At 38.6% G+C, this 13,295-nt stretch overlaps 1 protein-coding gene across 1 annotated transcript; it reads left to right on the top strand.

Moving 5' to 3' along the window:
• Positions 1–1,004: 1,004 nt before the first annotated feature.
• LOC140227972 (carbohydrate sulfotransferase 14-like) lies at positions 1,005–3,474 on the top strand. The gene is made up of 3 exons (XM_072308357.1): positions 1,005–1,119; positions 1,816–1,850; positions 2,539–3,474. The coding sequence occupies exons 1-3, from the start codon at positions 1,005–1,007 to the stop codon at positions 3,472–3,474; spliced, it is 1,086 nt and encodes a 361-aa protein (XP_072164458.1).
• Positions 3,475–13,295: the final 9,821 nt, after the last annotated feature.

The raw sequence follows: 13,295 nt of genomic DNA, 5'->3' as shown, positions 1-13,295 counted from the left end.
TTCACCCCCCCCCCCCCACCTTGTCCTCTAGGTGGCTTATAATCGTTTACGTTAATCTTTAAATGAATGTGATATTGTAACTGATAATGGTTCCCGAAAAAACAAACAAACATAAAACCACCCATTATTACTCATTGAGAAATTTGCAAAAGCTATAGACACCAAGTCGCATACAGTCGGTCTGTTTCTGGACTACTCCAAGGCCTTTTACACAATACAGACCACGAAATACTTTTGTACCAATTACATCATTACGGTATTCGTGGAAAGGCCTTAGAGTGGTCCAGAAGTTATCTTCTTGGAAGAACCTTGACCCCGTTTACAGTGCGGGGCTGGGCCGAGCCGCGGCCGAGCCCAGCCTCAATTGCGGGGCCGAGCTTCATGGAAATGTAATTTTGCGTCAATCTGAAATCATGATAAAAACAAGTGAGTAAATCATTCTTTGAGTTATCAAAAAAAGTGTCCACAGAGCGTTGATTTCCTAAGTGTTTTATCAGCATAATTCTTAGCGTTTTGGATTCACGCTTACAGTTATATACGTGCCAACTCTTACAACTTCATGGAATTAAGCCGATTTCGAGGTCCTATGTATACCATGTAGTGTATATGAGTTGTGCGACTTATTAGTGAAAATAAAAACGCATGCCCGTAGAGGACGTTATCTACTAACTCTTAATGGGCGCTTGGAACTCGTTCTGACCCACGTTTACGGTGTAGCAAGGAGAATCTATTTTCTGCCTTTCCATGATGTACGAGTATTGGGTATGGTGCTTGGTGTTTTTCAAACTCACTTTAATACCTTCAGGTACTAGGATACTCTCTCTGTATAAAGGACAAAATGTTATCATCTGTGACATCAGTGGTTAGTTGTTGTTTTTTTATTATTCAGTTTAGTTTGTTACCGCAAAAAGCTGATGTTTTCAGTATCAACTATCAGATTATTCAAATCTGATCAAATCCCACTCGTTTTCTTTACATGTATGCAACCCTGGTGAAGAACGGAAATGTTAGAGAACGTGCGGACATGTTTCTCCACCGGTCCCTTGGCCGTCGTCATCCTGTGCGCCGTAAGTCTGGCGTACGTCATGGCTTCGTTCGGCTCGTTGGCTTCCCTGCAAGGTAAGCGTTCGACATCATCGTGTAAATTTCTTATTCCATGATCGCACATCCGGGTATCTAGCGGCGGCTGGAGTGAAAACAAACCCACGACAGGCGTATTTTTGAGACAAAATTTATACTGTTCTTCATAATTAGCCTTAATATTCCATGAAAGTCAGATAATAATAGTCCATCTTTACATTTCTGATAGCCACAAGAAATGTTACTAACAAATAAAGATAGTAGATCGAGGATTTTTAACGCCGATATGACAGTGTGCCTATTTCCAGATGCCGATAACTGAGAACAATAACCAACTGCTTTTTCATCCCATTATGGAAACAATGTATCTTTTTAAGTCGCTAATTGCTAAAGTTAATGAAAATATCTAATTGTTATACTATTCTGTGTCTAAAATTTCTATATTCCCTCCCTTTGAGATCAATGTCAGAGACTATCCACGAAATCGAAAACTGCGCTCTACCCTATCTATACTACAGTAACGTGTGATCGGTTTACTCCACGTGTAGTGTTTAGAAGGATGATGATAGACAAGAAAAACGATTTCTGCCATTACTTCCATATGATTTTGACAAGATACTTATTTCATATCTACTACTACTGCTGCTGTTACTACTATTCCCATTTCTTGTAATACTCAGTAAAAATCTCTAGATACTTAGGTAATGCTGATGAATTCATTCGTTTGTGTAACAGGCAGAATTCCCGTCAGAGCATCGTTTTTCCAGCAGGTGAGTACGAGAATGCCATATTACTTGAATATAATCGCCACGATATCATTATACAGAGATTACATCTCCTACATTTCATGATAATTTTGTTTTGCGAATACAAGAGTCATTGTTGTATGGTGTAAAGTTAGTCTTCTACAACACGTTTATCAACTTGAGATTCTGTAACTTTCAAAGAAATCTCCTGAAACGACATTAGATGTTCGTTACACCCGAAGGTTTGCTAATCCAAAACCGAAATAAGGTACCTTATTCCGAAGGTTTGCTTTTCCGAAAGACACAAATCCCGTATACCCAGACGTTCGTTACACAGATCCGAAAATGAAGTAGGGATGGTCAATCCAAACATGTTATATAATGTATGTGGTGTTATTACGAAGGTTCGTCATTCCGAAGGTTTGTTAATTCCAATAATGAAAAGAATGTATCTTCGAACTTGATTTCGTCTTCGGATAAACGAACCTTCTAAGCAACTAACCTTAACTGAATTGGCTTACTTTCGCACTGAATATAATTATATATATATATATATATATATATATATATATATACATACATATTTTATATATATATATATATATATATATATATATATATACATATATACGTATATTTGTATAACCTATACGTTCAGTCGGTTAGGAGTGCCACTATTCCCTTTTCTCTCTCGTCTCCATGCTTCGAACAGGGCAGTGAAAAATGGAGACCACCACAACCTGCGAACTTCCAGAACGCTAGCTGGTACGCTGACATGGTGGTTGAACAGACCCGGCGACGAGCACTCGTCGATCAGGCCTGCGAACAGGCGAACATGTCACGCAAACTTGACCTTGGTGTCGACGGCAAGAACGTCTTCAAAAGTGTTGGTCACCTACTCGTTGACGACAAGTACAAGATCCTGTTCGGCTTTATCCCAAAGGTTGGCTGCACGACGTGGAAGACGGTGATGAGTAGTTTGCGAAGAACACACAGGGGGTACCAATCTCAGGTATCTACGTTAAAAGGATTCCGTGACAACTTAACAGAAATAACCTACCGTCTGCAAAGTTATCGCAAGGTACTGTTTGTCCGAGAACCCATAACACGTATGCTGTCTGGCTATCTCAGCAAACTCCGCAATTTCAAGCGATTGCAGACTACGTGGGAAAGATATATCGGCCGAGCGATCGTCAAACGTTATCGTGGGTACGATCACGAGCAGAGATACGCGGATGCAGAGGTTAAACCGTGGATGAATATCACTTTGGCAGAATATATTCAATACATCACCGATATCGGTAGCAATATCGCTATGGACGTTCTAAACGATCACTGGCTTCCATTGAACGTTGTTTCCAATCCATGCCAGATTCATTACGACTTTATCGGGCATTACGAGAATCTCGCCGTGGAAGCCCCCTTTGCCCTCCACTGGTTGGGCGTCGATGGTCTTATTCACTTTCCAGAGGTCCACGAGTCGCACGCCTCCAATTCCCTCGTAGAAGAATACTCGCAAGTGCCAATTCATTTACTAAAGAAACTCTCCACGTACTACAGTTTCGACTATAAGGCATTCGGGTATAGAATAAATGATACAATTTCGTACCTCATCAAAGGCATTTTCGATCAGGACGAAGATTTGTAAGAAAAAGTGAGCTGGTAGGCTCTTCTCTTCGTTCCTGTTTATCCGATACATCCCAAGATATTATGAACAAAGACAGTGTGAATACTTTCCCAAAATATCAGTTTGTCTTGTTTCATCGTGCATCTTCCATCTGCAGCAAAACAATGAACAGACAGAATATATAAAGGAGGATTGCAGCGAAGCGTATGTTTGTGGGTTTGTAAGCTTGAAGGCAAAATATTGATCTGGCGTCCATGCACCATAGATAGCTGTCCCCGATTCTCTAATCAAGTTTTACACTCACATTGATATTATTTGGTGTGTGCGAATGTGTGTGTGTGTGTGTGTGTGTATGTGTGTGTATGTATGTGTGTGTATGTGTATGTGTGTGTGTGTGTTTGAGAGTGTGTATTTATGTGGATTTGAAGACAAACTACTTACGTGTACTAGATTCTTCGATGAAGTTTTTGAGTATGTGTTCCATGCACGCGTGCGTGCTTCTATGTGTGTGTGTATGTGTAGGTTTGAGTGTGTCCGTCACAAACGGACTTTGATATTTTACTGTTTTGTGAAATAAATGAAATCTTCTGTCTATCGGAATTTCGGTATTCACTCTAAAAACATCCGGGTCAAAACTGACCCGGAAAGGGTCAGTTGGGGTCACACTCCGTTCCGGGTCAAAAATGACTTGGAATTTGGTCATGAAGAACCGGAATGGGGTCACCCTGACCCAATTCATTCCTTGTCATTTCTGACCCGGAACGGAGTGTGACCCCAACGGACCCTCACGGGTCAGTTCTGACCCGGATGTTTTTTAAGTGTTCAATGATTCCCCAGAAAGGAGTACCCGGTACGCAGGAATTTATATAGTGAATTCTTCGTCACTCACTTTGACGAAAGCATTTCTGAAAAGGTATGAGATTCCATGAGCACACACACACACAAAGAATCATATTTTTCTGATGTGCCTCTAAACACTCTCTACATTCAAGTGTTATCTTCCATTGGCGTTATGTTTAATGTATCAATTCCACTCTTACGACTCATCATTAAATGCTAAATCAACTGGAATTTTCATCAACGCAGAAAGCGACCAGTGTAGCACTTAATAGATTTGTGTTTTGACTTTTATACTTACAGTGAATATGCTTAACTGGCGATATTAGTGTCATAATTGATATAAAAACATGTCGGACATGTTTTTTTTTTGTTTTTTGTTTTTTGTGGGCATTGATGGAAGTCGTTATGGAAAGTATGGATTCATTGCCTTGAATAATAGCATAAGGCTTACTGATAGGTATACCTTTTAGTTCTGCACATTCGTTTAGATGTACTGTCCCAACTGCCCAATGGAATATGCTATATAAAGTCTAGATCAAGATTGTGCACCCTGTTGCAGATCATTTTGTTTTATCAGCATAACACTTTGCGGACATTAAGTTATTACAATAAAGTAGATACTCTTATTTCTAAAGGGCACATAAGACCCGCCAAAAGGTCATTAAGACACTGTATAGGCTAATTCCTACTATGTAGAGAAAGTATGATTGCAAAGCTGCTTGATTCGCAATGCATTCAGGGTGGCTGGTTGAATCATATTGCCTATATACGATCACTATTGATAGGGATGTTGCGTTCCGATCTCGTGACAATACTAGGCATTATACTAGGTGTTACTAAAAAAAAAAAATCACACTTTTGATCCTTAATAGTTCGAAAACTATACATCAGATAACACTGTCATTGATGAGTAATAGCTTAATAGTGTACGATTTAGTTGGAGGTGATTTGACTATGAGAGCAAGAATCAGTTTCGTTAAATTCATGATTAGTTTTAAAGTTAAGTGCCAGATTTTGGTCAAATTTGAACGCTCTGTACAAAATTGAACTTTACACAAGAACCAATGATGTGTATGTGAGTGTATGCTTACAATGACCCTGAACAATAGACAGGAATACCACGAATACCACCTTTTCAGAGCTCTGCTGACTAGGTTTCTGGTCTCTTGCTCCAAGGCACATGAATGATTTACTAAAATTCATGATGGATTGCCCTGAGCACTGCTAATCTGAATTCATGGTAAAGGGTAAAATGTATGCAGATGAAAAAAAATAAGCACATGTTTTCATGTGCTTGCATACACTACATTCCGGGTATTCGGGATGAATAAAGACTAACTCTGATTGTGGAATTTATCATGAATATGTAATAGAGCATTCCAATCCTGGCCATTGTTTTGGACCATTTTCAGGGTGTTATCCACACACTCCCATACACACCAATTGACCCCTGTGCAAAATTAAAATTTTGTACAGAGGGTTGAAAACACAGCAAAATCTGAAGCCTAACTTAAAAATAAATCTTGAATTTGATTAAACTGATTTATGCTATCACTTTTGAATTACCTCATTGTACACCATTCAACTATTACTCGTATCAATGTCAGTGTTATCCGATATATATAGGTGTTTGTTTGTTTTTTTAACTATTAAGGATCAAAAGTGGGAAATGATTTTTATAACACCGAGTACATCATGCATACTAAGGAAGAATGGCGCCGTATCATGTGATTTATGATTGTCTAGAAATGACGAAGAAATATAGTGCCTGTATCTTTACCCGTTCCCTTTTCTCCCCTGTGGTTCAGGCTCAAATTTACTTCGAAATTAAAACCCCTAGGCCCTCTCCAACTCCAGCACCTGCAAAGTATAGTGTGGAGGGGGAGGGGTGGTTGGGATGGCGGTGACCCAGTGTGCTTATTTTGAGATAGTAATGTTGAGGGTATAGTTGGTATATCAGGGTGTGTGTAAATAAAAAGAAACGACTGAATGTTAGACCAGCCCCGGGTTAGGACGTTTCTTTTTTTTTTTCAGTCTGTAGGTTTTGTTTGCATTCACCTTCTAGAGACTATTTACCTACGTATTTTGGCAGAGCAAATACCAGCGGAGATTTGAAAATAAAAACAACAACCCAAGCGTATGCCTAATTCATCTTAATTGATGACGGCAGACGTCGTTTTGGTAATATGGTGTGTATGTGGTGTGTGGGCTTGGATTCCACATGCTATTACATTATTATTCTTCAATGCTACAGAACTCCACCGAATCTTTGCCAGTGCAAAGATCATTATTTTTTATATTTGGTAATATGTATAAGGATTTAACATGCACTGTTTGCGCTCATGATTACAGTTACAGTTTAAGTTTGATGTGTGTGCGTGTATGTGTGGTTGTGTGTGTGCGTGTGTGTGTGGTTGTGTGTGTGTGTGTGTGTGTGTGTGTGTGTGTTTATACACATTTTGTGTCTGGTTTACAAAATTTATATTGCTTAGAAATTAGAGACGGCCTTCAGAAAATTGATATTCCCGAAAAAAGTTTGAGACTTATTTCTATGAGACCTAGAAAGTTCAACGCTTATTGGAGATCTTAAGAGAATTTCAATTTAAATTACTTCATGGAGCGATTTATATTGAGAAACATTAAGTTTTGGTTTTGTTGCTGATAACTTTTGTTCTTTTTGTAGTTAAATTTCAGAGACTTACTCGCATTTATTTCGGAATTGCGTTAAAATTAAAGAATTTTGATTTTGATTTGATTGATCTGATTACCGATGCAAAGTCCCAGTACCTGAGAAAAGAGATCGCCAATGCTGACTCTAAACGACTATTCAACTTCGTGAAGAAACTGTCCACCCCTTCTGACTCTTCTATTTATCCTGAACACTCATCTGATTCAGAACTGGCGCACAGGTTCAGTATATTCTTCATGAAGAAAATCGATGATATTGCGTCTTCCTTTGTATCTGACGTGAACCATTTGGAGTTATCCGTCCAGGCTCCTGAGAACTCTTTGAACTGCAACCTGAGCGAGTTTAATCCGGTCACTGATGAACAGCTTCGACGTCTCATCATGCTATCTCCACCAAAATCTTGCACTCTGGACCCTCTTCCAACTTGGCTGCTCAAAGAGTGCCTTGATGAGCTGCTTCCGGTTCTTAAAAACATCATTAACACATCATTGTCATCGGGTATAGTTCCAATACCTTTCAAGACATCTCTTGTTTCCCCTCTGTTGAAGAAACCGAACCTAGATCCCGATGTCCTGAGCAATTACCGACCAATTGCCAATCTGCCATTTGTGAGTAAGCTTCTTGAAAGGATTGTGTCTACACAGTTAATGTCTTATGTTGACAGTAATCATCTGCTTCCTACAAACCAGTCAGCATACCGCAACCTCCACTCAACAGAAACTGCCTTGTTGAAAGTGCTCAACGATCTCCTTCTCGCTGTCGACAAGGGCAATGAGGCTGCTCTTCTTCTTCTTGACTATTCGGCTGCGTTTGACACGCTCGACCACACGTTGCTACTACAACGACTTAGTAATGACTACTCCATCACAGGCACTGCCATCCACTGGATCAAGTCATATCTTCAAGATCGCACACAGAGGGTGATAATCAATGGGACCTGTTCACGTCCTAGTCCTATCAGCTGCGGAGTTCCGCAAGGATCCGTTGCCGGCCCCCTTCTTTTTCTCCTCTATACAGGTCCACTCACCAGAATCATCAATTGTCATCATGGAGTCAACTACGCTATGTATGCTGACGACACTCAAATTTACATAACTATGTCACCTGGCGATAGGATTGCTGCTGTTAATTCACTGAGAGAATGTCTCAACGACATCAAAGCCTGGTCCACTGCCAACAGACTCCGTCTGAACGAAGACAAGTCTGAACTCATCCATTTCTCATCACAGTTTAGGAGCACAGTTCCTCTACCAGATCTAACTACTCGGGATGGGATTATTAAGGTCTCTGACTGTGTTAGAGACCTTGGCTTTACTTTGGACAAACACTTAACTCTTAAACACCATATCACAAACATTTGTAAGTCTGCATCATGGGGTATTTTCAAAATAGGGAAGATCAGGCGTCTGCTTGATCAATCATCAGCTGAGCGGCTCGTCCATGCCTTCGTCTCCTCCTATCTGGACTACTGCAACTCCCTCCTTGCCGGCCTCCCTCTTTCTCACATGTCCCCTGTCCAACGTATTCAAAATTCAGCCGCTAGATTAGTCTCCCTTAGTAGGAGACATGACCATATATCTCCTGTTCTCCGCTCACTACATTGGCTTCCAGTCCATTCCCGTATTACTTTCAAGATCCTACTTCTGACGTACAAAATCACACGTAATCTTGCACCCATATATCTTCAAAACCTAGTCTCTCTCCGCTCCTCCTCTTCTGCCAGACCCCTCCGTTCATCTTCCTCTCTCCAATTACTTCATGGCCCACGTACAAAAACCCGTTATGGTGACCGAGCCTTCTCTTCCATTGCTCCCACTCTTTGGAATAAACTCCCTCTGTATATTCAGAATGCCTCATCTGTCGAATCATTTAAAATTCTTCTTAAAACTCACCTGTTTAATCAGTTGTAATTTTTTTTTTTTCTCCTGGAGGCGCACACAGTTATCAATTATTGTACCATTGTATCACATGTATTTGTCTTTTCTTTCTTCTTCTTTTGTTACTGTTAACGCTGATTTTGTTAATGTTATTGTGTTTTCTAATCTATTTGTATGAGTAGCAAAGTGCGCTTAGAAACGTCAGTATGAAGCGCCATATAAATGCAATTATTATTATTATTATTTTGATTTTATTTTATTTCTGAATTTCCTTTCTATACATAAATGACATGCAAAGTCAATTGAACGAACTAATCAAGAGCATAGTATAATTTGAATCTGACAGTTAAACAAATAAATGATTAATTCAAGTATCCAACATTTTTTTTTTCTGACACAATGCAAAATGAAAACAAACAAATTATTTTATGTATACTATTATGCCAACATATAAGGTTCCCGTATAATATCTGTTGTTCAAAGACAAACTAGGCAATTCTTGATGTACAGAAATTCAGGAGACCATCATCATAAGCAAACGCTTGACGAGGACAATGGCTTAAGAAATGACGTAAACAATACGACATTGTAAGAATGCTATTATACAAGTTACCACTCACTGAGTGGCGATAAAGAGAGAGGGAGGGAAGAATGAGGGAAAAAGTGCAGTGCGAGGGGTCCATTGTGCAAAATGTGAAGTGTTTGCGTGGAAATGAGTTGTGAATTTGTGTTACTGTTCTGTTTGCTGTGTACGTTCAGTTCGGAGCCCTTACTTTATATAGAAGTTAACAAAAACCCAGATAAATAACAACATGCTTTAGTATTCGGATACATGTTGACAGGACATTTTGGCAGGATATGGTTGAGTACTTTGTGTAGATTGGCAAGATCTACAGTGTAGATTGGCAAGATATACACATGGGCATTGAAGGGAATTCTCATAAAGTAAAATGGTGCAATACAGTCATTTTGATAACCAAATTTATTATAAGGCAAGGTTACAACTAAAATTACCGTCATCGGCAGATTTGAAGAATATGTATATTAGGTACATAATTATGATTGTGAGGAAGAAAAGACAATCTCAATTAAAAGAAATAAATTGGGTTTACTTTATTGAAATGGGATTGTTTTGAACATTACAAATAATAGCTTGCATCCCCCCGCAGGTGTTTTTGTGTCCCCCTTATATATTATATAATATATATATATATATATATATATATATATATATATACATACTAAACAACGGCGATTGAGTGGTAAAATAGTAAAATTGTAATAGGTAGGGTGGGAAGAAGAGTATGGGTGTCTACCTATGGAGGGAGTGGGGTTCCCCCCCCCTTTTTTCTTTGGTGGGGGGGGGGGGGAGGTATAGCGTAAAGTAAATTAGTTAATTATTTGGTCAGGAAGGGTAGTGAGGTTACTTTATAGGAGGATGGGTTTTATTTAGATATAATATACAGTGTACTTCCATTTTTCTTTCTTCCGTCATTGCTGTACTATTGCCAATTTATTTGTCATATTGAAGCATACAAATGTATGATTATTTCAGTTATCTTTACAAGAATTATCCCCTTATGTTTGTATTGTAATGTAATAATAACGTGAATTGATGTATATTGTATTATTTGGTTGAAAGAGCATAAATTATTTGAAAAAAAGGTGTGTATGTGTGTGCGTGTGTGTGTGTTTTTGTTTGTGTTGTATGTATTCTATACTTTAGGTTCAATATCAGATTTAATCAATTGCTGTTGTTACATTGAAAGGATCTGTCTAAACCTTAGTCACTCTTGTACTAGGTACTTGACATATTGCTGGACAGGCCTTTGTACCCATTAATATACAGCAGTTGAAACACACACACAGATAGAATGTGCGCACTTTCACAGGATATAAACTGACTCCAAGAAGGAATGAACTGATGGTATACATATAAATTATGTACATAACATTTACGAGTCCATTGAGAATGAAATCGTGTATACAATTACCATCTATAATCTTCAATTTCATAAAGGGTATGAAGCATCACGCACGCTCTCTCTCACACACATATACATCCAACAAATACGTACGTGTATGTATTATTACAGGGTATAATACAAACCGTATAACTCTGGCTCTATAATCTGATGGTTACATAATTTTATTTCATTTTTTACATCTTGCTTGTCCATTGAAGATGAAATCGTTGATGTATAGTAACGATACCTGCGTTGCATGTGTCGAGATTCTGTTCATTCATTCTCTGTATGATCGATGATAACCATACAAATAATTATACTAGTATCAAGTCAACAAAAAAGAAAAAATAGTGACCAAGGTGCAATACATGTAATTAAGACGTATATATGAGTAAATTCTTTAGATTCGGATTCTGGTGGTGATAATTTATAAACTCCTTTGAGACCCCCCCCCCCCCACCCCCCCCCCCCCCCCCCATCACGATCGATTTATACTGGTAGCAGCTGGTCAGATACGAGACGTGGAATATACGTCAGCGCTCTCTCAAGCATACGCCGCAGGTTTCGCCTCTACGCCTTAAGAATCATGATTAGTATCTATACGAGGGAGAGGAGAGACTGACTGAAAGTCGAGAAAATACTTGATAGGCAAGAGACACACCTACAATAAGAAGATTATAATGCAATGTCAAAAAATATTAGGGGAAATAAAGATGATAAAAATCAAAATTCTCTTCCCACCTCCCTGTTCAAACTGTATCTCTCCCTGCATAACATCATAAATGTTATCGTTATCTCAATAGTTTGCTTGTTTGCTTTTGTTGTTGTTAATGCTGCACACAGTACTAGTATGTCATAGTTTTTATACTCCGCACAACATTGTGTTACATTCTAAATGTAATAAACAATCAAGAAGATTTTCATTATGAAACGGGAAAATAATAAAATAAACATCTGGATTGAAAGAGTAAAATGTCAGTATTTATGTCTACATTGATCATTTCACTCGTGCCCACCCACAGCTGAAGGAAGATTTTAACAACGGACAAAAACAATGAGATTCAAAGGCCAAATATCAGGATTCTCATACTTTTAATACATCAAGTATGGTTAAATTACGCTGGACCTCTATGATGACCAAGTAAAGCAACTGAAATACAATCTGCTAACACTAAAATGATAGACCGCTGGCTCATACAAGTCGAGGTGTATGACAATTACCAAGTCCGGAATATCTAACGAGTATGACATTGTTGACAATAAATGGATGTCAAACGATAAATGACAGCGAAAAACACTTTTAAATCGCTTAAATGGCTTTACGTCCCATTACGTCAAGGATAATAATGGTCTAGTATACGGGTTGAAGAAAAAAACAAGGCCAATAATCATAGTAGAGGTCGTGACATCTCTCTGTCAATTCACGTAGAAATATTATCGTACCGTTGTTGCTTACATCCGATTCATAGAGGGTGTCATATCATACGAGAAGTTTTCACAATAAAAGTCCTTAAACCTACCAATCAAGCGCACAGACACACTCATCTACATAAACACGCAAGTATAGAATGTGTCTATCGTCCATGTAAATGTATGATAGTGTACAATAAAACAATATCCGTCTTCAGTGTTTCGTGTGGCTGTCAGGTGGCATCATTACTTCAATGTTCAAATCTTAACGCAATGTAGACTAAATTGATATCAACTCAAACCCAATTCAAACAGATTAGAATCGCTTTGATCTCGAACTTATATTGCTCTTAGTCACGTCATGAACCACTTGACAAATAGAAGCGACCAAACTTGGAGTGTAGTATACCAAGCAAGGAGGTAGTAGGCGTTGGTAGTACAAAGTAGACTATATCTAGCCACAAACACAAAACATTGCAACGATTGCAGTTAAATATCATTTAGTGGGGTGCTGTTCGTTATTCCGAAGGTTCGCTATTCCGAAGGGTCGTTATTCCGAAGGGTCGTTAATCCGAAACACGGAAATTCCCTATACCTAGAGGAAAATGAAAAAGGGTTCGTTAATCCGAAAATTTGTGGCGTTATTCCAAAGGTGCGTTACTCCGAAGATTGGTTAATCCGAAAATGAAATTCGGAACAATGAACCTTCGGAATAACGAATCTTAGGAATAAAGAGCCTTCGGAATAACGAACATTCGGAATAACGAGCTGTAACCCATTTAGTGCATCGACAAGCTACTGTTGTCTCCTCTAGAATATCATACGATATTTATTTAGTTCGATTTCTATTTTGCCTTCATATAGGCCTACATGCATATATCCTTTAACAAAACTGCAGCACAACTCATTGATACAGACGATGGATTTATAAAAAATGTTTAGTTCTACAGCTTATTAGCGTCAATTCCACTGTTTTACTGTCAACTTCTGCTCCAACTCGCCAACTTTGACATGCAGGTGGGTTACACTACCACTAAAGTACCATTTAAAACAAAAAGA

Source organism: Diadema setosum, chromosome 1, assembly GCF_964275005.1.
Source record: "Diadema setosum chromosome 1, eeDiaSeto1, whole genome shotgun sequence".
Classification (NCBI taxonomy): domain Eukaryota; kingdom Metazoa; phylum Echinodermata; class Echinoidea; order Diadematoida; family Diadematidae; genus Diadema; species Diadema setosum.
The sequence above is the reverse complement of the archived record's forward strand: the minus strand, read 5'-3'. Positions and strand labels throughout refer to the sequence as shown.

What these genes read in the sequence shown, in the direction of transcription:
- LOC140227972 (XM_072308357.1), top strand. Translation starts at nt 1,005, where the DNA reads ATGTTAGAGAACGTGCGGACATGTTTCTCCACCGGTCCCTTGGCCGTC. An exon ending in CTCGTTGGCTTCCCTGCAAG is followed by an intron (nt 1,120 to 1,815) that starts GTAAGCGTTCGA and finishes TTTGTGTAACAG; the next exon opens with GCAGAATTCCCGTCAGAGCA. An exon ending in GAGCATCGTTTTTCCAGCAG is followed by an intron (nt 1,851 to 2,538) that starts GTGAGTACGAGA and finishes TGCTTCGAACAG; the next exon opens with GGCAGTGAAAAATGGAGACC.